Below are 26,232 nucleotides of genomic sequence, written 5' to 3'. Positions count from 1 at the left end.
CGGGGGGGGTTAGGCATAAATGGACTAAACTATTTCAGAGAAAGAACATAATTCAGGCTGTTTACAAGTGTCTAAACAAGTCTTTATTTGAGTTACTGGACATACTTTGATAACAATATTCTTCAAACATGAGGATGACATGTGCGACACATAAACTGATACATCTGGCTTGTTTTCCCCCGCCTCCAATGTTATTCCTAAGCCCCTGAGCCCAGCAGAAATCATCCATGCAGACAGTGTATGAAGATGAAGTTGTTACAGATAGTTCCAGGCTGTTGATGCCAGCAGGAGCAGTGTGTGGCATACTGATAGTCACTGGTGCTGACTGATACACTTCTATCTATCTATCTGTTGCTAATGTCCATGTTTATGCATAAAAGGTGTGTCTTCCAACTAATTCAACTGGCCATTGGATAGATCTAATCAAGTCTAACACTCCTCCCTGCAGTTAATTAAGAATGATTGCTGGTACCACAATGCATGTTTTTAGATATAGACAAAGGTTTGGCACTGAGATGATGCGATTGACTAGATTCCTGTGTTGATGTTTAATGTGTCCCTGGAGATGAAAGTCAATGACCCAAAACTACAACACAGATTGCAGTTTCATCAGATAAGCAGGAGAATTAACCAAGTGTACAACATCAAAATACTACTACTGCAGCAGTATTGTGATCTGACAAATTCCCACACTTAAGTCAATGATTGCATTGATACATTGAGCCCATTGAAATATCAACCAATTTTTTGTTTCTCAGAAACTTCACAAGATATTGATAATGATTGTTGTAGAGATTTAATTCACAGATTAAGATGTCATCATCCTGTTATGATGAGTTTCATTCATGACTATAATACTGCACAGTACAACTGAATTATTTCTCTGGGGCTGTGTAATCTGGTTTTTCTCTGAGTGTCACATAACCTTCAGAAAGTAACTGTACATATCAGACATGAAAAACATCTAGATGAACCTGATCAGAGGAGACAACTTCTTCCTCTTAGTTCAATAGCTCTGAATATAAGAAATACAAGCATTTACTTTACACATTGTCCGGTGGTGCACATGCACATGCTGTGTGACTGATAAATGATGCAACTCCTCCCTTACAGTAAGTCACATGGCCCAACAGAAACTGAAATCATAGTTAGCCACAAAGTTCTTAAATAATTACTCTACTAATTATATGACATGTATGTGTGGCTTTGTATTGCATTGTCCTATGTGTTGTTGCTATCAACACAAAGTTGCCAATCAGTCAAGCTTCAATGAAGTTATGTCTTTGGGTTGGAAAATTCAATGATTGATATGGTTGTAGTTTCTTGAATTGGCTATCTTAAGTAATCATCAGTCTCGGATACTGTAGTAAATGATATTTGTGCATCAGGTGTATCACAAATGCTCCTACAGTTTGCTTTTACACAGTACAAATTTTTGAAACTAGCTGTATGTACATACGTTGGAAAACATGTTAACCGATGCGTTAAACCTTTAAATACAGTCACTTCCTATTGACGGTCGAGCCCCCACAGTCTGTATGTACATTGTGTATTCAAGTGAAAATTCAGTGCAATCCAGCTCAATGTAAAGCTGAGACACACAGCAACCTTAGGAATACATTGTGCTTAGCTACTGCTTGATGGTGAACGAATGATAAAGGGGTAGTTTTATTTCAGGTAATCAGAACTGGTCATTCAGTAGTACCTGGAAACAAAAGGAGATCCCAGTTAAGTCAAGGCTGTCAAGCACTTTAAAAAACCTGGTATGTTTAAATGATGTATAAGCTTTCATCTAAGACAACTCCAGTAGTGGATCTACTCTCTTAATATTCCTACCCGCACCGGTACCATGCTGTATCCAATGTGATCAAACAGATGAGTAATTCCTTTCCGGCACTAGAGAAAAAGGCTAAATGAGTGATTACATCCTTGCTGAAGCTAAAAATACAACGGATTCCATGTCAAAATGAGAAAGGAAATACTCTGTACAAATACTTCCAACTTAATGGACTCAATTAGCCTGCATACTCTTCATCAATTGCTGGAACTGGTACATTTATCATGCAGCTTATTGATTAGGTAACTCATTGATTAATTATTTGTCTCCCACTGACATCACTATCCATTTAACCATAGTGTGCTGTTGCAACATGAATATCTACAAAATAGTACAAGCTGTTCAATTTTTACTATCAAAGGAAAATTTATCAGTTAAGTGCAGAAAGGGAAAAGATTGTTCCAACATCACTACAGAATCAGTTAACTGGTTGATTTTGGTGGAGTTTCCCATGCTGCAAAATAGACACTGAGATGACTGCAACTTACAAGTAGCGTTACATATTTGTCTATCATTTATGATTGTCAAGTTCCTCCTGTTGCATTAAAAGTGTGTCTAGATTTGCAAATTTCCGGTGAATTATCCTACAGCCATCTTTGAGAACTCCATGAGATTGACTTTTCTCCGGAGATTTATCAGATTTTGTCAAGGATCTACATTTGGTGGAGTTTAGTTTCCACCATATAGATGATAATATTCATCATTGCAACATTTATTCTTTGTAGCAAACTCATAGCCTATGGTTAATGTGTTGATATTGTGATAGACATTTAGAATAACTTTTTTTGCCATGTTTACTGTTGGTAAGGAGTACAAGGGTAGATATACATGTATCATCAATTTCAGCAGACTTGTGCACACGAGCATCTGTTGCGGTAGAAATACTATTCACAATGTGACACCCATAAATGGCATACAGTTGACATCTTACACCCCCTCCCTGGCCCCACATGTATATAACATCACTTGGAATGTTCTGTATGCTCAAAACTTCATTGATACTTCTTGACAAAGTTCACACCTCTCAACACTGACATATACAAAGAACATACAAAACTAGCTAACTCCACCTTCGTATCCATTGCCACACTTTATCTGCAGTACTGTTACACCCATGCCTATATTTAAACAGCTATATTACACTGTACATTGATAAATATATTGTCTATACATTACATGTTGACACGCTCTCTCTTTTCTTTACAATAATTGTGTAGAGAAAGTTTTACAATGCTGTAGTTGTTGTCAACAGTTATACAATTCTCAATTCCAATTCCTAGCTGTACCTTCTGTCAGATATTTTGCCGGCTATAGTTGACGAGACGTGTGGAAGCAGTGAAGGTCATTGGCATCGGGAACTGTGTGTGAACAATTCAGCAACACTGACAATGTTACAGAGTATTATATATACATTGTGTATAGAGTTTCAATATGTTCCCACTGTTTGCTTATTTTTGGCAAGGAGGATAATATATATATACTCAGCAAATAGAAGCCTATGATAATTTTAATCTTAAAAGAGCATCACACCACTTAATCTACACATTGTTACTGCCAGTAAATCATTTCTAAGATCTGTTTTCCCTCATGCAGTAGTTCTATATCACAGAAGAATCTGTTTGTCAGTGTCAGCAGCAGGTTTGTTGTCAGCAAAGTGGAAACTGAGATATTTTATAAGATAAGATAAGATACATCTTGCCAAGGATGATTCCTTACATTTACCTTCTCCCTGCTGCCTAACCCTGTCACCAATACAAATCTGATGCCAAAAGGCTACTTCAGCAGGGAGAAGGATTAGATGACCTAGAGCAGGAAAACTCATAGTTCTTGCTGAGAGAAAGCTTTGAAAAAATTGTGTTCTGGTGTCTTATTTCAAACAGAATTGACTTCAGAAACAAAATATTTGTCAACAGAATGCTTTTGGTACAAATACCGGTAGAGAACTGTTTAGAGAGCAATGTTGTGGACAACCATTAAGTTAGAATACAACTTGATTCAAGTGTTTGGCAGTTTCTTCTATCACCAGGGTATTAACATTTTCTGCTCAATGCTGACTACCATTGGACTATTTATAAGCCATCAGAACTGGAGCTGGCTGCACTTGAACTTGGCTGCTTGTTGCGCAGTGACCACTGGTTGCCACTGGAGCTGACGTCTCCAAGAACTTCCCCGTCCATGTTCCTGTTGGGCAGACTGGGGAGTTTGGCGACCAGATTCCTGCCTCCCAGCGCCGCAGGAACAAGAGACCACTGTTTGTCACTTCCAGCACCAGACTGGAACACACAATGGGAAAAATCTTCATCAAAGTATTATCAAGTTTTATTTTTATCTATTAAACACAACTTTTGCACACATTTCAACCTGAATGAGAAATCTTATACACAGTGCTCTCAATAATGAGAACTGAGCTTTCACCTAAATGAAGTGTATGATCCAGGGTTTCAAAATAAAGATGGATTCACAGTACTAGTTACAGGTCTGGTGAAACTGCTGTAACATCATAATGATCACTTTGGCTATTTATCTGTATAGCCCACATACCTTCTTTTTGGTCTGAAGCAAGTCCTTATACTGCTGTGATCGTATGAAGCGTCGGTAGCTGTCACTCTTCATCAAATTATAGATGTGCTCCTGTCAAGATGGAATATAAATATCAATGTATAACAAATTCTCATGTTTATTGCACCAACCTTGAATCTTATGGTCATGTCACTGAAGTAATACTTACCATACATGCATCAAAAGTGTATCTGTTTGGTTTCTCCATGTTCTTGTTGGCAATGGCTTGGCACTTGGAGTCCACATTGATAGGGCTGGGGCAGCCCGGAGCCAGGAACTCACTAAGTAAAACACAATAGACATTCAAGTTAGCTACTTTTAACAGAAAATTATGTAGAGAAGAGAGGCATCTCCCTGACATGTCCTGAAGTCATTGCAAACATCACCTTTTTTTATAAGACTTCCATACGTTATTTCATTCAAAGTAGTAGAACGCATTTGATGTTACGTAAAAGCTGAATTGTGTCATATAGCCTTACAATTGGATGAATTTTGAATTTGTCTACTCCAGATTTGTATACAAGTCCTAATATAACTGTTATATTAGGACTTGTATAAAAATCTGGAGTTGTTAAATGTAGGTTCCAAAATACGAGATATTGGACCAAGTACGTTTGCCAACTAAGGCAGCGGCAAAAAGTAACAGAATTACATAGTACAACACAAGTCAAAGGATAAACTGAAGGTGGAAACAAAGTGAAAACACACCTTGGCAAATATTTATCACAAAATATTTTTACCTGTAGATTTCTTGTACTGCCGATTCTACATCCTTCAGGGGCATTGCATACAGCTCATCACAAGCCAGCCAAAACCTGTCGGAGAGTAGGAAGATTTACATGTGGTTCATGGATCAAAAAGCATTTAATCTCATTTCACATAGACTAGAATAACAGACAAAATGGCAGGATATGCGTACCTGAGGTTTTCTGCACTGAACTCCTTCTCTAGAAACTTGAGGAACTGCTCTCTTCCCGCCAGGTCTGTTAGCAGCTCATCAAACGACAGGCCCCATTTCCTGACTCTCCTGCTGGGGATCTCCCTGTTCCTGGAGAATCAATCAATGGACAGAAAAACAAATCAGACCATCAATTATACCTCATCGATTATGTCCAAAAATACCTGACCTTTCTTAATGGGCCATGCATCCTTTGCTATCTGGGATAACAAAATCAATGATAGAAGCTTTCCCAATTGCAATAAATTGTTCTTGGGTAATAAGGTACAACACTCTCCTTGTTTGCCATTTGTGCTGTGCAGTAAATCAGCTAGTTCATGAGTCAGACTTACTCTCCCATCTTGTCCTGCTCCCATAAGGAACTGTCATCGGTTATCCATGGGTTGGATGGTTCAGGGGGGCTTAGGAAGGGCTCATAGTCACCAAACTGCTCACAGTAGGACATCAGACTGTAGCACAGAGATTGTGTCAATCACTAAATAGAAATCTAACGTTGCAAATCTTGCCACAAAATGTAACTGATCAGTTTGCTTTGTACAGATTGAAAAATGGCAGCCTAGACTAGTACTCACAGTTCTGCTATCTTTGACATCTTGATGTGATGCTTGTCTAGCTTCGTCTGAAGTGCTGTAACCTGTCAGTGTGTAACACATGTCATGAATGATAACAACTGCTGGTTTATCCAAAGGAAAAAGGCTAAGCACTGAAGGTATGAAAAGGTATTTCATGTATTTTGTCTATTTTTTCTTCCATTCCTCTTTTTATCAATCTTCTTCTTCTGCAAAATACCTTTTTTCAAAACCCCCAGTTCAAATTTCTTATTTCTAGCAAACCCTCCTACTAAGTCAACTTAAATCTGTTCCTTTGTTCTTCACTGATTTAGCTCACTGACTCATTGGCATGGACAATCTTAATGCTTTCAGTTCAACTGGCCGAGTGGAATGGTAAAGAATAGGCCACCTACCTGTTTTTGCAGCTCTTCTGGTTCAACTTGTTCTTCTGTTATGTCCAGACCTCCGTTTGTAGTTGACTGCAGCAACAAAATAAACAGTTAAATTTTTAAATCTAAGAAGTTTCTGCTTAAAGAATACTAAAAGTTTACAGACAGATTTAGTGCATTATGCTAAAACATTCATGTTAGTGCCAATGAGCATGACAAGTCTTTTCCACATCTTGTTACTTAGTTAAGGTTGAGCTTAAGTCCATTAAATGAAATATATCTATTACTTAAGATTCATGTTTAACTCAGTTCATCTGCAATAGTACAACTGAAGGCAGATTTACATCAATCACAAATAATCAGATAAGAGGTAATATTGAATGACAGCTGACCTTTCTCTTCTTTGGTGTGTCCCCACAGCTGACTCTACATGATTTCTTGATGTCCATTTCTGTCGTATTTACACACCCAGGCTGCAGGGAAAGGTACATCAAAAAATTCAATATTTCTCAGTCAGAACACAAGATCAGTCCTCCCTGCTCATCAGGTGTGTTGCGCAGAGATGATTAGTTGATGTGACTACTGGAGTATGGCAGTGCCAGTGAACTAATTACCATGGTGCTGAATTGCCTTCCACTGAGCTGGGTGGCAGTGTTGTCCTCATACCTACATTGCGATCTGAACTTTTGAAGTTTTTATATTCTGAGCAGCAAGACAGGCAGTTAAAAGCAGGTTTCCTGTGAGTTACTTAGATTCTGTGTGTGCGACCACTTCTCTGTATTCCAATGGTATCTTGAAAAATACATCTTCTTCAAAAATAGGTGCTCATTAAGAGAAAAAGGGCAAAATAAGCAATGAACATTGAGATATTTTTTGTTGGATATATTGTATTTAACTTAAATGTACATGTGAGCAGCCAACTTATGTGCCAATCATGTGCAAAGTTGTCTAACTTTGAAAATTGGCCATACACACTGTCTCTTGTATCATCTTCAATGTTGCTGACTTGCCATAGATCTCTAGACAGGGAAAATGCACCATAGCTCATTGACATTCACTGCCAATTGCATGACATTGGGTGTAGTCAGGTCTATAAAGTCGATAAAGCAATGCTGTTACTATCATCTCAAGTTCCATAATCAAGTCTTTCATAAGTTCCTCATAATTTGCATCAATGACAATAACCTTTATGATTCTATAATTCCGATATAAGAGTAATACAAGACTGTGGCTGTACCAGTATGAGGACCACACAAACTTTGTGAAATATGTCCTAATGTCACTAACTGGCCATGCTACAAAATCATTACTATGTTGTCATGGCAACAGCTATTCTACCAGACATCATCAAAAAGTCATCCTACCACTGGTCTATGGACATCCCAAAAGGCCCGTTCTTGGCTGTCTAGAATTTTTCTCTCCACCTTGTCTCTCTTCTTGTCCACTCTGGAAAGGTCACTGTGGGTTAGCAAACACCAGAGGAAATGGAGCATTCTACAGTTTCCCAAATGTCGCAGGACCATGTTAGAAAATGGATGTAGAGGGCAGCTTCAGAACAGACTTGTGTTTCTGAATGATTTCATGTTTCATATCTATTTCATGTAAGCTGTATGGAGTCCATATCAACATTTTGTGAAATATCTGCTCTCCAGACCTTTTCATGAACTGTTTACCACTGAGGTCATGGGTCATGAGTGAGTGAGTGAGTGAGTGAGTGAGTGAGTTATCAAATCGTTAGTCCATGAACATTAGACTTTGGTCTTACCTTTTTTAATAAGTATATGTGATAGGATTCCTAAGATTTGTTTAATGAAATAACACTAAACTAACTAAAAAACATATTTGATAGGTGCAAATGCTACTTGTGTCCAAGTCTATTTTTTATACCTCTGAAGGGGCCTCCACATTCCTTCCTTCACTTCACTGCTGGGTACTCCATGATTTCTATTGGACTCTTGACATTTACGTCAGGTCATGAATTATGTATAATGAAGGATTAGTCTTAGATTCTTCCAAGTCCCTTGTTCCTACTTCAAAATTAGTAGTTACAACATAGTACAGGTCTGTAAAGCCGCATATGCAAGAGTGTTGGTGATGTGTTATTGCATTACAATCTGCTTAATAGGGTCTTAAGCTGTGAATCTGATAGCCCTTTTATCACTGGTGAGGAAACCCCCCAATGAATATGTAGACATGTCTGACAGAAAAGGAGAGCTCCCCAAAAGTAGCAAAATTTTTGTGTGCATAATAGTTACATAAACTGTTTTGTCAAAAACAATTATACAGATGAGGAAACATGTAACATGTCTTAAGGTAATTAGTGAAAATCCAATAAAAAACCAAATTGCTTACTTTGCTTGTGCCTCAGCTTGCATGAAGATGAACTCCCATTTCCTTGCAAACATCCTTTGTAGCTTGGCAAGATTTTCCTTAAAGAACCAGATAAGACTGTTTAAACAGAACATACAAAGATTCTTTGTTCAGGTTTCCCATCTATGTGAAATGTTGTATTTGGCACATGATAAGAAATAGGATGAAGGTTTCTGTAGCTTCTATAATTATTCAGTCAGGAAAGATGTGACGTTACACAATAAAATTCATGTCACTCATGCAAGACCTGTGATATCAAGGATCCTAAGGATGTGCTTTGTTATAATCATTATAATATTCCTTGTAAGGAAACAGAATGGCTGTCAAGATTGATGTTATGAGCCTGTAGAAAATCTATACAATCTTGGTATCTCCAAGTCAGTCACCTTGTTACTATTCTGTATCTGTATCTGTATAGCCAGTATAACCGCCCTTTGGCGTAACACACCAGCTGTCTACATTCTGTCTACATTCTAAGTAACTACACCAGGTGGAACTATAAAGCAGTACTTGTTTGTGCCAAACCATATAGATCTAATTCCCCTGGTAGCTGATACAGCCTCTGTGCTGTACAGCACCAACAGATTGCTGAAGGATGATAACCAAGTCATGCCATGTACAAATGGACTGTGGACATGCTAGATGGGCCCCAAGATGTCGGAATTGTCAACATGAAGTCAGTGTTTCCCATCAAGCCCGAACAATAGCCTACAGACTCACTCTCTGTTGATTGCCAATTAAATTGACTTCCAGCACAGAAGTTGACCTCACCGCCGTACAACTGGGTATAACAGGTGATCTATTATGCCAAGTCACATGGGAACTGAACTTTTGTTCAACCTCACAAGGATGGTGTAATCATCTCCAACTTGTCTCCTACAGTCCTCCTGGAGGCCTTGATCTAATCATAGATTTAATGTTTAATATACTGCAACAGTGGAAGATGCCAGTTGGCAAAAAAATAGTGTTTGCTTTTGTCTGCACATAAATCAGGCTTACATACCCTCAGAGAAAAGATATTGCACAGACGATGTATCCAGAGTGTCTCACAAGGTCCATGTCCCATGTACACTGCATAATAGAACCACTTGTGGTTGGTTGTGGTGTATACCTACACCCATTCCATTTTTTAAACCAATTGCTGAATGTCATATGGATTTATGAATTTAGATCTGACTAATACTTACTGCTTCATAATCAGCCAGTTCCAACCTTGCCTTGTTCTGCATTGTTCTTTTGCATAGGTACACAGCTGTGAAGATGTGGAAAATGGAACAAAGGTTCTGAATCAATACCATTTTTAGAGAAGCCTAAAATGTAGATATTCGATATATTTGAGTGAAAAATTAACATACAGGTACTACATTTCTGTGAGTCGATCTTATTATCGTGTACATTGCAACTTAGATCAAAAGTTCGCAAATATGCATCTGTACATAACCTAGCCGGCCAAATTGATTTTTCTCAGCTCTTTTATCTGGGACTGGAATCCGATTTACACCCTGAAATCGTCATAGTCACAGTAGAAGAATCAATCTAACCTTCTTGAAGGGCACAGAAGCACAGGTTCATTGTACATTCAAGCCCCTAAAAGAGGTTATGCTAAGAACATATGATGCATGCAATATATTACATGACTGTTCACAACATAATTGTGTCGACTAAATCAGTATGGCCTAATAGAAAATAACTTTGAAAACGTGACATTTTGAAACTGAACTTCTTAGCTAACAAAATATCAAGTCTCAGAGTAGGTGTATCATACATTGTATATGATCAGACAGCTAAATGCATAACTGAACGCCTCGAGCACAGGGAAGGTATCAAAGCTGACAAAACTACAAACGTCAGAATCAATTGCCAGGATTGTTGATCCCTACCATAGTCAGTATTCTCTGGTTCCCAACAATTCGATGGCCAGAAATAGGGAGTCTGAAAAAAAAAATGTCACCTTACAGTGCTTGAATAATCCAAAGCAATAGTCATGTATACCCAAAGAATACTTGTTTTAAGTCGAAGGATCTTGTTTCTGTTGCAGACTTACCTGAAATCTGTAGAATGTTCCATCGTCTTTCAGCATGAGAACATGGTCGGAGATGGGGAAGAAGTAGCCGTGGGCGGACATTAATGACCCCAGATGGACGGCCTCAGCTGACACATGCAAAACATTCAGATCAATGATGAGTAAACACTCTATCAAGCAAATTGTACAATATTAATGCTCTTGTCAGTATGAAAAAAAACAGGGCATTTCTAAATCACATGGTTCATAATTCTTTATTACTGACTTCATGTCCCACTGTCAATGTCTGATCCTTTATTATGTAGTACATTTGTAGCTCTCTGTCGATAATGTGGATCTCTAGGAGCTCGATGTAAATCCAATACCATAACATCCATTTTGTCGCCTGATTTTGTGACTCAATATCTCATGTACCTTCTAACTCCCTAGTCAATAATCTGTGGCATGGTACCAATTTGTCTTGCAATGATACAGAATCAATGCACTGCTTCTTGCAACTGTAGAGGTTTGAGGGCTTTTATCAGCAACAGAATTCAAGGTTCCTGCAAATAAACCTATCAATCTTTACATGCACCACACTTTTTCTCGCTGGATGAAAATCACTTGATATATAAAACGCAACATTCACACAATCAGGCTTTTTCATTCTATCCAACTTTTTCTCGCTGGATGAAAATCACTTGATAAACGCAACATTCACACAATCAGGCCTTTTCTTTCTATCCGACTTTTTCTCGCTGGATGAAAATCACTTGATAAACGCAACATTCACACAATCAGGCTTTTTCATTCTACCTGTATCTTGTCTCTTAGTCTGTGGCTGGCAACATTTGAGTTCCAATCTAAATGCAAATTTTAAAGGTCAAAAGAACCATTACCTTGATCTTCAACATCCAACTTCTTCACTATCCAGTTCACAAGGTCAGACCCTGAATCAGCAAACAGAACGTGTAAGACTGGCAAAGGCAACCTGAATACATAGCATCAGCCTTCATGCTCTGATAAACTGATAGTAGGGAAACATGATGATAAATTGATGTGGAACAGCACTAGACATAAATACGGCTATGATTGGCAAAGATAAGTATTAAACAATAATTGTTGTTTTATCCGTTGGATGGAATTTTGTAGCATTTTCAGGGAAGACAAATATACATTAATCATTGTGCAATGAAACTGCAGTTACAGAGTTGACTATTAAAATCAGTTCTCATCTCAAACTCTTTCAAGTTGTCTCTTTTTTGCAGCCTTATCCAACAACCTACAGTGTTTTATCATAGTTTCCTAATAAAGTTGGTGATAAATCTGCCATGAATATTCTGCTTTGATCCTTTTGTACACTTTTGATACATTAAGTTACAGATTTGACCTACAAAAGCATTCTAATTACACAAAAATTTGATATGTTGCAATATAGCATAATAGATCTGTGTAGATGATGACACACTCTATTTCGACCACCTGGCTGTATTTACAGACCTTCAGGCACATCATTGCATGCATTATGTCATAGTTTAATAGAGCATATTAGGTTATCATAAACCTTAGGCATATGCCTTAGAGACTATATGCTAATCAAACCAATGCTACTCACTAACTGAGGGAGATAACAGCTAATGTTATATGTTGAATAACTTTACATGGAATATCTGAGTTAGAAATCCTCTGGCTGTATTGTAGAAACTAAAAGATTAATGATAAAAAATGCATCAATTACTAATGTCAGGAACCATAAGTTTGACGCCCCTTGATTGCATACTTTGTGTACCCAAAATTCAACAGGGTGATGCAAAAACTGATAACTGCATTCCAAGACAAGTACAGACAGTAAAAAGGTACATTCATAAGGTGACATTAAGATTAAACTTTGCAATGAAGAGATCATCAACTTATTAACCAGTTTTGTTTATAATGTTACTTAGGTCTTGAGAGGGGCAACCTCCCTTGGGATGTCACCTCTTACCTGTAGCTTCCAACACTGTATGACTGTCTGAGCCATGAAATTTTGTGGCTGGAATTAGGTGTTTGATGGTTGACGAGTGAAAAAAGAAGCAACTATGATTTTGAAAAACAAAACGACTTTGGTGTTGTTTAATGTTAAAATTGAATGTCTCCTTTGGAAAAACTTGCGTTTGGTAAGTACATTATTTTCTTGCAAAAGCTGGATCAGTAAAATTAATAAAACACATACATCAGGAATAGGGTAAACACTGACCATGGTGGACTCAAAAGTTGTTATGATACTGAATAACCCATTTTGTACTAAAGATAGGATTTGGTGGTGCGCATGTCCAAACGCGTAAAATTTATGGTTCCTGATGTTATTTGACAAGGATCAGTAATGAAATTTATACACAATGCATTATTTTAATCCTTAAGGATCAGTAATTAAGTTTACGCACAATGTATTATTTTCATGATGATGTTTCAAACCCATCCCAAAGTTACATTTACTGATTCAACTGAATGTAAGATTTGAGATGACCCACTGTTATTGGGGGCAGATTGATCAATGACATTGTTGATTCATGTACAGTGTTACCTGTAATCTTACCCTGTCAGATACACGGTTTAAACCACTCAATAACCCTCTGATTTGCTGTAGTTAATATGTCATGAAGACACTGCAAAGGTAACAGTTCGATGAACAATCTTTGAGTTAGACGACTTCAGGGAAACCTTATGGCATTCCGGAGCTAAGGGGCTTACGCTAAATCTAAAGGAAAATCTAGATGTGCTGTGGAACCTGTGATGTCCAAGCTGACTTCTAACGTTACCAGCATCCGGAAGATCTCTATTCAGCAGTTGTCTGTCAACTGCCCATAAATATTTCTCTACATTCATCCAGTATCATTGCTCAGGGTGACACCCAATAGTCCCACATTGATATTAGTATGCAGATCGATATAGAAGGTAAATCTCTATGGTCCTAGGGTATCATCATCATTGAAAAAGGCAACATAGGGCCATAGCAAAGGAGTTTGTTGTGAGAGGGTGTTCAATTAGAATACTCCAATTATACATGAGGCAATGTTACGATCCTAAGGGACTCTAAGGTTATTAGGTCCAGTAAATGAGGCCAAGGCAACTATGTCAGCAGTGTATTTGATAACAATCTTGGGCAATGGAAAGCTCTTGTTTGTAGCAGTTCATCTAATGATTACCTTCCTTAAAGGTGTAATGCTACTTCACCTAAATCCGCAGGGTAACATATATCCAGGATTTTTAAGATCATTAATTGCGACAGAAATTGAACATTGTCTGAAGAAAAGCTCCGATAACGCTGCATTGGAAGACGACAACGTCAAAAACAAGATGGTTCATTCTTTTGCCAGATTCATGTCAATTAGCTCCTACAGAAAAAAGCATCGTATTTAGGTAAACTAGCGTTAACATTTTGGAATTTCAATGTAACAATTCACAGAACTCATTCCTAAACCATATCTAATTGTTAATAGCAATGCACTTTAGCCTTCAGAACTCCCTTGACACTGTGCCAGTCTTATCTATGCAGCCATTGTGCTGAATTGAGTCAAAAGAGGTCCAAGGGATAATGCTGTAGAGCCTCAGAAGTAAAATACATCCCATGTTTGACTGTACTACCATACTTTGTATTTGCCTTAACCGTTAAAGCTCCCATTTATACTAACGCGCAGATTCTATCAATAACAATTCTGCAGCATTACATGTATTAGTGGAAACATTAGACTGAAGCAACAAGTGTCTACCATCTCTCCAAAACTAACATGATCATAATCATTATGCAAGCTACCATTCATCATGTTTTTACATCAGAAACTTAAGTGCAAACCTCACCTATAACATGACATCTATTGGTATATGATATTACATATCATTTGGCCATCAATCTAGAGTTAGGTGCACTAGGATTCAGAGATTCACCTGGAATGACTTGTGATTACGTGTAACATTATACTTATGGACATTCAAGTATATGTTATGTTATGATATCCAATATCATGATATCACTGATGCCATGATTAACTAACTACTGGGTACTTTGAGATTTTCATGGACTGGCTGTGCTGGGAATCTTCATTGAGCATAAGAACAGCCCAGGGACCCTGCCCAACAGCAGGGTAAAGCCACTGGGATGTCTGTCTGTAGAATATTCAGCTAATTGTACAGGGAAGGCATGGTCTCCTGTTCCCAAGGACAAGTCAAGGGCTCATTAATGTTCACCACAGTTTGGGGATGAATTCTATAAGGAGGTCCAGGATAGGATGTAAAATGTCTTTCTAAATGGGGACTGAATATTAACAAAAACCAGACTACTAGTATGGAATATTTTTAGCAAATTAAAGTAACAGAATATAATGTGTAAATTATGTAACATACGCATTATGTAAACTATAAACCTCTTTATATTTTATGATGTTTGTGAGTAAGGTGATCTGGTAGCAAAGTTACAGACAACCAAATCAGGGCTGATAATTTGTTAGCCCTAGGGCTTTTATCTGAATATACAGTTAGCCAATGACGAAGAATCAGTGAAATTTGTTGACTGTTTGCAGGCCCACGGTCCATATTGGTTACAAATACATGTAACCGCTAGTTGAAATGATTGATTAAAGAAAATAACCAACATGAGCTAACAAAACTTTTGACAAATACCAAGTATAGCTAAAATGATAAAACTGACAGGGCTGATTATTTGCCTAAAGCTGCCAAAACAGATAAGGACCATGAATATTTAATGGTCTAAATGTATGCTGCTGGTGTTCTTAATGGATGTGGAAAAGTTGATGGATATGCATGTATGGTGAGGAGAATTAGGTCACTTTGCGGTCTCTTATTGCCAAAAACCATTTCTTCATCGTCGGCACATCACACGTGAATCAATAATGTACCTCCTACCGTAGTTCTACCATACACAGCATCTCAAGTCCTCACGGAAGAAGCAATTAAAGTAATAAGGACACCATTAGGATGCCCTCAACTCTCATGGACCAATCAGATGGATTCTTACATCTCACAGCCCATGTTGCAGACTCCCGCCGGAAGGATGTGTTTTCAATTTTTCTCTTATTACATTCCCCCGTCAGAGAAGGCTACATCACAAATGTTAAATGAAGTACATGAAGGCTAGTCTTGTGTGCAGACATTTTGGGTGGCTGGCAGTTTTCTATGGCTTTTGGGGCAGATTTGCGCTGTATTCTGATTGCTCATGTGTTCGTATGTGGGCAAACTTAATGGGTAGGCCAACCCAGTAATCCCTGCCAAGGAATGTAATTTTTAAAATCTGTGATAAGAAAAAAAATCAAAAGCCCATCCTTCAAGCTAGAGTCTGCAACAGAGGCTACATGAAAGCCCAGATAACAAGGGGATCTAACAACATGCTGCTATACACAACTGTCCAATCAACCATCTCCAGGCAATTACAGAATGGCCACCATAGTCCTGCATAATGTTGTAGAGCCCAAATCATGAAGGTCATTGATAAAGAAATCACGAGAACTCCATTCTATGTTCTTAGAGACATTGATTATCAAACAGGCTGGATTTGGCAGCAATGTACAAAAAATGTAATGTACTATCACTGATGCTAATATGACAGTCCTCAGCAGAGCATTTGCCAGACATTCTCTGACATTCCAGAGTAATTAATCTAATCAAAATCATGGATGCAGCAAGACCCTATCAATCTTGATTATGGATAGTAAAGTCAAATTGGAATGATTCATACATGGAACACGCAATCAAGCCAAAGTTTGAACAGGACAGCTAGATGGTACAATCATGGAGATGGGAGACCTTCAGTCACATGAGAAAACATGATATCCTTCATTCAACCTCACTGAGGCCAACATAGCAGCTGTATCACTATCTCAGGTAAATTATGTTATCTGTAAAAATCCGCAAAAACGAACCTGTCCCTGGTGCTGAATGCTACATCCATTAAAACATAACCATGCCTGTCCCTGGTGCTGAACACTAGCCATATACGCATGAACAGACCTGTCCCTGGTGCTGATCACCATCCATGGACACATACATAGAACTGTCCTCTGTGCTTAACACTATCCATGGACACATGAATTGACTTGTCCTTGGTGCTGAAACTATTCTTCGTGCTGAAACTATCCACATTTGAATAGGCCTGTCCATACTGTTGACCACTATCCATGGGCAATTGAACAGGCCTGTCCCTGGTGCTGAACACTTTCCATGGGCAATTGAGCAAGCCTGTCTCTGGTGTTGAAGACTATCCATCAACACATGGACAGATCTGTCCCTGGTGCTGAACCCTTGTGCTGAACACAAGCTATGTACTACACAAACAGATTTGCCCCTAGTGCTGAAGACTATCCATCAACACATGAACAGACATGCTCCTGGTGCTGAACAGTATTCGCATGTACACATGAACAGACCTGTCCCTGGTGCTGAACAGTATCCATGTACACATGAACAGACCTGTCCCTGGTTCTGAACACTATTCGTGTATACATAACATACTTGGTAGTTGGTAGGGACCAGCACCAACCTGGTATTAAACAATACCTTCTTACCATACTGATATTATTGTTAGCAACAATATCCCAGAGCTTGTATCTTAATCATAGAATGGTAAAGGAGACTGACATTTGAAAAATGCTTCTGGTTCTGAATAGATAGCTGTTGAAAATGGTGACTATAGACTGATTTGAAGGGTAAAGATATTGAGATCTGGTGCAACAACATCCCCTTAAATTGCATGCAAACAGCAGTACACAAGTACATGTACTCTTGATTGATAGTAAAATCTAGATATGCAAAGCCATTTTTCTGTACGTGTATGCTGTATTCAACTTGCCCTGGAGTACACATGATGCAGTGATGAATTCACTATCATCTAATGGAAAGAAAGTAATAAGCTCTGCTTACATGCTCATCATTGCCAAAAACATTTGGTATAATAGCCTCTCAAATTATAGTAATGACATGTATGATTATGTTATGTTTTCCGTGTACAATTCTTGATTTCATGCAGCCACTTATATTGATCTCCAGACACTGATGCAGACAGATTTAGGGGTTAAGAAATAATCTTCCTTGTATACTACATTCATTTGCATCTGAAATATGTCTAAAGAGAAGAAGCCTTATCCCTATAGCAGATCAATTTGTAATAAGGCAGCTAAATGTACACATTCCCTTCACTGAGACCATTACGGTCCTAAACCAATGACTACTGCCATCCTTTACCTAACCCACTTCAGTCTAGAATGGAAAGTGCTGTGCATAATGATTCCATAAAACTCTTAGATACTTTCATCATCAATCGTTACAGCAAATCACTCTCAGAATGGAAGGAAAACCTATATGTCAGCCTGTAGGGTTTTCTGCCATCTGTGCCAACATTATGTAGGAAGACTGAAGACCCGCTAGGATGGGGATTACCACAATAAATAAGCTTTGATTACACTTTCCAATTCTAATACTTTCCAATTCTATATCTTCTTTACTAGCTGTTTACTTGTTTAACTGTCCTCAAGTCCTTCTCTAGAATTTCCAGGAATTTAAAGTGTTCATATACTGACTGGTATATAGTTGTCATTCAGCCAGTAATACCAGCAAGGTCAAATGTTTGTGTCTAAAGGAAAAGTTTTCTGTGTATAAGAAGAAAGTTCTGAAAGTTCTGTTCTACTTGTTTTGTACAGCTGATGTTCAGTACCATGGACAGACATGCTTCCTTGATGAATACACATGGGTAGTATAATGGCCCTTCTAATCAACCTTGAAATATCAAATCATATTCTCCATCTTTCCCTTGTACCATTTTAAAAGCCTAGGTACAGCTTGTTCAGAATACACCTGCGGTACCCCCAGGCATATGCACCATGGCATTTCAGGGTTTATTCCTAATGGGACAAAACTTCCTAGCTGTAGCAAAGCCATGATGTGAGGTATAATGCCGGAGGGGTGGGTATGAGTCATGCTCTCTCTCTCTCCACATCTTTATTTGTATGCAAGGCGAGGATTGTGCAGGCAGGAGAGTTATTCCAATTGAGCTCAACAAGTCACGCAGTCATGATAAAGGTCACATTGGGCCGAGTCCCACAGGAAGCTTAGTTTGATCAAGGGCCTTTAGGAGTGGTTTTAACCCTCAAAAGGCAACGTGTGCTTCCATGCAGCAAATTTGGACTAGTTCTGTCATAAGGTAGGACGCTAAAGGTTAACAGATACCCAAGCTTTTTGCTGGTTAATGCAGTTTTTGTGCTGATGGTATAACACCTTTCCTGCAGCAGCTCGTATGATTTGCATAAACCTTGACTTCTGCCGCACCCAGTCCTTTCATCTTATGAAACAAAGCAATGAATAATTTCAACTAAAACACAAATAGCAGCTAAGATTAAGATACATGAAAGCCGCATATATCCATCCATATGCAGATGGATGTAGCATACATGGACTCACAGAGGAGTCACTTGCTAGATGCATCACTTCAGTAGATTATCACTGTAGTGGAGATGAATGTAACAATGCAGCAGGAATCTTCTCATGGAACAAGTTATGATCCTTACTCTTATACATATACCTAGACTGAGCTATTATTAAAGCACAGCCAATCAATCCTCAATAGAAAAATCATACCTTAGACTTAGATATGTAACGGGCCCTAACTTATGACGCGCCCTAACATGTAACAGATTTTTTAGTGATCTTATTATGCATAAGTACGCCGTGTTTGTGTCCACTGACTATGCTCATAAGGAAGGTAAATAAACCAAGTTCATGCACATAATTGTTATTTGCATTCTAAACATATGTGTACATATTCATTTCCTGTTTTGTCGAGAATAGTATTTTGACAATAATGATGGCAACGCTGAGTAGAGGGTCACTGCGTAGCTAGACGGCCCGGCACCTAAATATAAGACCTGTGCCAAGCAGATATACAACTATCATACACATAAGAAATATAACTTCATTAAACACAAAAACTTGGGTCTTTAAGTGTTTGTTGAGAAGAAAACCAACCAAAGAAAACAACGTAAACATCGCCGCCGTCTGGCGACGTTGTTTTCCCGTCATTTTTTTGGGCCGCAATGGTGGCGGAACGATTCAACGCACAGCTTTGTAACGCTCTAACATGTGATTGGTACCGTCTATGAAAAGGAAACTGATAACAGAGATGGCAAAGATATTTCCCAATAAGTAGTCGGAGTATTGTTGATGTAAGTGGTGTCATTTTTTCGTAATGATTTCGTAAGTCCGGTCGCATGCAAGACGTACGTCGGGCCACGTGCAAAGTGCGTAGTAGCCTATTCCCTGTGAAAACATGAGCTGGAATGCGCTAGATATAGCCCTTCTCACATGACGTTAGAAGTGCACACAGTCAAAATTTTCCGGTCAACAGAAAGCTAGAATATAGCAGACTTCAAGCCTTATTTACATTTCCCTAACTTCATCACCAACTTCCGAAGAGAGCAAAATTACCAAAGCATAATAAGTTAGGCACACTATCTGGTGTAGCACTAAATCAGAAGGTACATTCGTGAAAACGTCTCACAGCGTTTGCCGCTTGTAACGTGGAGCGTGAAGGGCCCATGAACAGTATGAATACATTTCTTGTCCATGTATGTTCTTAAGATGAATGTGTTCAAAATTCATTCATTGAAACATGACCATTCTCTGGCACCGTGAGTTCGAGCGCGTAAAAAAACGTCACATGTTTGGGCACCCCCCATTACATCCAATATGGATGATTGCAATTCATGATACTCCGTTTATTGAACTTTTGTCTATTTTTTAAACCAATACCAGGTATCTTCTGATATACTTTCAATGCCACCAAGGTGATTGAATTGTAAATCGAATACCCCGATTGGTCACAAAGATATTTATGGTCGTCTTGCCCAGGCTTTGAAGAAGACCCCTGGGGCTCTAATGTAATACAACACATTCCCTTGTGTTCTGAACAGAATAATTTGAGATCACCCCCTATTGGTTTATGAGGAAATCCATAGAGGTGATATTTCAGTGCTTACCTGTAAACACACTTGGTATTTTGGTCATAAAGCTCTTCACTGTTCTGATGGGCACACCGTCTTGCTCTTCTTGCATGTGCATGACAATTCGCTCCATCTGAAACATATAAACAAACCTTCAAAGTATAAATGTATAGATCAAATGTTCTATTTTATCTTTGCTCAGATATATTGTGCTTTATCAGAAGTACATTGTAACATCTGTCCTCTGGTCACTCCACGTTCAGTGACCCTGACCTACAACATGTAAATGCAGGCTTTTTAATACTTAGAGTATCGTTATTCAACAATGACATATAACTCTCTCCACCGTAGTATCAGGTCAAGCCACTCTAGACTGCATTACGACTACCTAACCAAATCCATCCTGGGAAGCAGATTGGCCAAGGCGCACATTTTCTATCTCTGATAGTTTGGAGAGAGTATTTCCTCTGGGGTGATCTGTCTCCATCATTCTCCACAACTATGTAATTGATCTCTATGCACCTTTCTGCACAAGTGGAAGAGACTAGGCTGTCAGCAGAGCAGCACAGAGCAATCCCTGATCTGCTACCCTTTTCATACCTGGGTGTTACCCCTATCTATCACTATAGGCCTCTGAACTCAATGTCAGTAGACCCGACTATTAATATTGAGGCACTAAAAGGGAGTTCCCAAACCTGGCAGTCATCCAAGAGCCATTCTAGTGTGTCTTTATTCATACCCAGTGGACACATAATTGACAGAATAAGTCTCACACACAGCTATCCACATCCAGTTTACAGGTTTTCAGAGATTCTGAGTTTGCTTTGGCTTGGAAGTGTGAGCAGTGATGTCAGCGTTCACAAAGCAATGCACTTGTGTTATGTGGACACCCAGGGTGGCTAGGTTAGTGGTTTGTAATGGTTTCTACATTTCCCGAAGACTTCTTTGAACTTCAGGTGGTATATTGGAAACAGTATTTAGTGTCAACACAAACATGATGGGGCTGTGATACTGCCATAATCTAGATCAAATGTTCCTCTCATAATAAGTCAGGGAAAACCGATTAGATATGGTTACTTTCCCACTGTGGAGTAACATTTTTCATCAATCAGATACATTTGATCCAGGTATTTTTTGAGGTACTAAAAATGGGTAGAATTTATGTGCACATTGTAGCATGCTTATTGCAGGTATGTCACAAAGAGACTGTGCAATGTTATTTACCTCAGGTTACAGACTGAACTTTATCACCCTTTCATCACACATTGAATCAAAATTTTGTTGCTAATATTGTGTATTTCTACAAAAAGGTTAGTGAGTCGTTTACATTAGTCATCACCTTTCATGAAATAGATTATCATAGCGAAATATTTTGGGGTTGTAAAAAGTTGGCGAGTAAATGTCACTTTGCCAGTTTTAATATTTCTACAGGCATACCCACCACAGTGTCAATCCTTCAATTTGTAGCACCCATAACTATCCTGCCAAGTCAGGGTGACAAATGGCTTCCAGATAACTGGCATATATCTAATATATCTATGATAGCAATAAGATGGATTTAGATGCTCTTATTTGTGACAAAGCCAAGGTTTCTCTGTACATTCCCAGCCTAGCCTAGAAGACCAAACTTTGCCTGGAAGCAATTCATCAGTAGATATAGAAAATAGATCTTCCGACTACTTTGACTTGGACTGTACAAAAATGATTATCTCCTGAATGCAGCACAATATTCTCATAATTGGATCATGTTCGTCCAGCAAGAACATTTATGAGTATGGAATGTAAATGCAATTTAAAGATGAATATTTGTAGGTATTTCTGGCTGCTCGCAATGGTACATGTGAATGGAAGCACATACTTTTGATTGACAACCAGCTCAAAGGGCTTATTAACTTCAATTGTCATTACATATAAGTGGCAGCAAAAAAATGGAGATCTACCAATAGGTAAACAACAGCATAAATATTGTCAACCCATTCTCATGCACCATATGCATGGTAATGAACAAAAAGAAACAGAAAACATAGGAGGGGAAGAGAAAATGGCCATGGATGGCATAACTGAAACAAGTATTGGTAGGCAAGGAAATTGAAGGACAAACCTTCAGAACAACAAATGTAAATATAAACCAGATGACTTCAAAATTCTAAGCAGCTTCTCTGTAAATCCCTCTCATGGTTCTCCTGGCCTATTCTTTATTTTTACTACTGGAGCACTTTAGATGTGCCAATCGTTGCCTGGAATGGTTGGATGAAGTGGAAATAAATCTGTAGGATTGCACATTTCTGGTGACCTTCCATCATATAAAGCTTTTTTAATAGTGCAGAACTCAGCACTACCAAACTCAATGGCTATGTAACAATTGTGTATGCATTCAAATAATTAGTTACATGTACATGGCTACACTAACATCTTTGCACTGTGTCATTTTGACCACTACTTTTTATAAATGAAAGCCCTGGATCTTGTAATCCTGGAATGGCTCCGTGTAATTCTAGCCCAACTTGTTGTATTTTGATACCCTTCCTTTTCACTGATAACTGTTGAGCTAAGCTGGTCAGGTTTCCATCTGATAGTACAGCTACTGTAGGTGATCTTTTCTCCATCTGACTCTGGCTGCTCAAAATGATGTCATGAATAATACCACTAAAGGTCGCCTGGCCTTATCAGAAGCACATCTGCTGATTTACAAACGCCCTACTGTTAAAGACTTGCCGGATATCTGATCAATCTGATGTGAATAAGCTGCAGGTTCTTTTTTCCTGTGATGTAGGCCATGGGTGTTCCCTGAGGGAAGGAAGACATTGCAGCGCCTGGAGACGCAAAGGACCCATTTCAAGAGACGCACACGTCACACTGGTGACCTTAACGGCACAGGATCAGGAAAACATCAGGTTGAACAATTACTAACCGTTACCTGCTCTCCTAGTCGTTAATGTAAGGTAGATGTAGGGCCAGGCGATTTGGGGTGCAGTGAGGTGGAGCGAGAACCTGTCAAAACATCAACCTCACAAATGTGCATGCCGGCGGTTAGCCAATTGTGCTGAACCTACAATTTGAATATTTATTTGTAGCAATTCATTGCCGTGTTTTGTATTAAAAATAAAAGCGCAATTTTATCATCTGCGGGAGGCGAACTTGCGTTAAACACATGCTGATTCTGCCTGTTCTCAGTAAATTGGAATAGATAATCTCCACACTGGCGGAAAACGCCTTTCGAGCGCGGTCGACACCATAATAAACGGTACACGCACGGCCTTTACCCTTGAAACCCCTGCCCAACCTCTGTTGGTAATCGCAGACGTACCGAGACTATGTATTAAATGGAGACACAACAATTACCTTCCTGTACAGCAGCAAGTTGGGCGACTCTTTTATGGGCCCGTTGGTTTCACTCCGCCGTCTGTGCCGTCCGGCCATTTTCCCAATCACAATCTTCAGTCTCCTTGAGGAGGCAGGCCGCGACAAGGCTGTGGGGTTATATTCCTAAAGAGGCTGGTATCGATCTGAGGCAGGATGTATTAGAGTATACAACGTCTCTGCTCCATATTGGAGACCTGGCTGATGCTGGGGAACAGAGATGTTTCTTCCCGGGCTACACCGTGAGTTCACCGCTCCTCACTGGTAATCAGGTCTCAGCCGAGAGGGCAGCTCGGATAGCGGTGGCCTGGAGCTATCGATGTGTTGTCTCCGTCCACATGCATCTCCCGAGGGTGCAGGTTCCCAACAGCTACCTCCGAACATCACTCAGCACAGGCTCCTACTTGAAATGCTAAGGATGCGCCGGGCCTTGCTTATCATTCAGCGTGCAGGTGCGCCATGTTGATGACGCAACCGTTCACCAAAGTCGGCTGTTCATTATGCCTTTTGTTTTTGTGCATACGGACGCGTTTTCCGGTCGACATCACCGGACTTCCTCATTAGGTTTTCGCTGATATTATAAAAAATTTAATTAGGTATGAGGATGTTATTGATTAGAGGATGTCTGGACAATTGTCACTTCATTGTGGCTGTTGGTCACAGGTGAAGAAGAGGGTTATTTTAGGGACGTCATGGGAGGTTTACAACATAATATCCAAACCGAAAAGCTGTAAAATGATAACACATGCAGAGAGCATGGACATAGCCTGTTAGTTATTTTGATCTAATCTTGGAACAATCAATCAAAAGAAGTAGTGAACTTGATTAAACTGTTCTTCAATATCTACGGAATATAGTGAAATCCGATTAATTCTAGGTCTAATACATATCGATTCAATGTACAACTGCAAGCAAGCAAGCACACACAATGGCTTGCATAATATTACACATTAGTTTGTATGAACGCCTCCAGAAACTCTTCCCCAGTACACTCACGCACACGCGCTAACCCCTCTGTTCCGCGACTTTTCACGTTTGACTTTCTGATTGAAATGTTGGGGATGTATCCAAAAGATACGCCAGTGGGAACATTCCGCATTCACGAATGCAGAGTTACCATCGCGTTACGGATCCACATACAGGCCGTGCGGCCGATCAACACGAACGCTGCATTAAAACACATCTCCTGACGGCAGAGTGTATCACAAGGGGGCAGATACACCACTTGTAATTCCCCCTTCGCCTGATGCCATTCTAATCAACTATCAATCCTTGCGTGCCTGACGGGGAGGTGGGTTGTATTCTCACCGCCCAAGATAGTGTATCGTATATTCTAATCCCCCAAACCAACGTTCAATCCCTACACCGTAGCTACTGGTTAGACAATAACAAAGGCAATCTGAGCATATTTCTGAAATCCCTAAGGTCACAGCGTCAACCAATGGGAAGCTTGGCGCGTGGTCAACCTATGTTCAATTTTCATCCGTACCATTTGTTAAAAGGGGAGTGTTATAACTGTTTATGTAAGGCAATGATCCGTAGGATGTGCGTTCAGCACCAAGGCTGACACCGTCTGACAAAAATGAATGGTGAGCTTTGTCAGCGCACGATGTTTGGCGCCCACAGTTTGTCCATCGATCCTCGTTCTGTGCAGCTAATACAACTATCCCGAATATTCTGTACATGACCCTGCCACATAGCCAGTCTCTGCTCTGTCCTTTGTTGACAGTTTTCAGCGTCGCGATTTTGAATATTGATGCGCTTGTTTTATTCATTGCGACCTGGGATTCCGTCCGACTATCAGCCAATTACAGCTCTGCGACATTTTTATGTTCCACGTAATAATGATAATAAGCCGTTGAACGGTATAATCATATGGAGGAAAACGTTAGCTGTGTCAGTCATTTTAGATGACTGCTGATCGGTTGACCAAACAGTGTTGAAAAAGGTCCAGATGCCGTTTTAGCTGGGTTCTTGGCCCATTGAGAGTGGCGGACCTGTAGTTATGGTACTATATACACTTCTTAATGGCCTTTCTTTCAAGCATAGAATAAGAATGCCTAATAATTCAGAAGATTCCAACAATGGGCCTTTATCTCTTGAAAAACACAAGTCTCAGTTGTATCCCTGATCAGTGATTTCATTGGTTCAAGTTCGAGATCAGTTGAAACGGCTGCTGAGTTTGACTTTGTCTTCATAAATGATGAAAAAACGTACTTCAACTGT

At 39.3% G+C, this 26,232-nt stretch overlaps 1 protein-coding gene across 2 annotated transcripts; it reads right to left on the bottom strand.

The window, feature by feature from the left end:
* Positions 1-60: 60 nt before the first annotated feature.
* LOC136433012 (regulator of G-protein signaling 7-like) lies at positions 61-24,508 on the bottom strand. 2 transcript variants are annotated; one of them, XM_066424756.1, is made up of 17 exons: positions 23,989-24,508; positions 20,683-20,779; positions 11,566-11,616; positions 10,709-10,815; positions 10,545-10,596; positions 9,852-9,916; positions 8,647-8,723; positions 7,659-7,752; positions 6,687-6,767; positions 6,319-6,384; positions 5,927-5,988; positions 5,687-5,803; positions 5,316-5,444; positions 5,137-5,211; positions 4,566-4,677; positions 4,379-4,468; positions 61-4,110 (listed from the first exon to the last, which is right to left on the bottom strand). In XM_066424756.1, exons 1-17 carry the CDS (start codon positions 24,064-24,066, stop codon positions 3,907-3,909), a joined length of 1,557 nt encoding a protein of 518 aa, XP_066280853.1. In that variant the 5' UTR covers positions 24,067-24,508; the 3' UTR covers positions 61-3,906. The 2 variants fall into 2 exon arrangements, with proteins under 2 accessions (XP_066280853.1, XP_066280854.1); XM_066424757.1 differs by having other exon boundaries at positions 7,659-7,740; positions 23,989-24,507.
* Positions 24,509-26,232: the final 1,724 nt, after the last annotated feature.

The sequence above is a fragment of the Branchiostoma lanceolatum genome, chromosome 4 (assembly GCF_035083965.1).
Source record: "Branchiostoma lanceolatum isolate klBraLanc5 chromosome 4, klBraLanc5.hap2, whole genome shotgun sequence".
NCBI lineage: Eukaryota > Metazoa > Chordata > Leptocardii > Amphioxiformes > Branchiostomatidae > Branchiostoma > Branchiostoma lanceolatum.
Note: the sequence above shows the minus strand (reverse complement) of the source record. Positions and strands in the feature narration are given on the sequence as shown.

Excerpts from the sequence above, each read along its gene's own strand:
- LOC136433012 (XM_066424756.1), bottom strand. The coding sequence starts at position 24,066 with ATGGCCGGACGGCACAGACGGCGGAGTGAAACCAACGGGCCCATAAAA. Across the intron at positions 5,804-5,926 it reads ATGTCAAAGATAGCAGAACT|TCTGATGTCCTACTGTGAGC; the intron begins GTGAGTACTAGT and ends TCTGTGCTACAG. Across the intron at positions 5,212-5,315 it reads TTCAGTGCAGAAAACCTCAG|GTTTTGGCTGGCTTGTGATG; the intron begins GTACGCATATCC and ends ACTCTCCGACAG.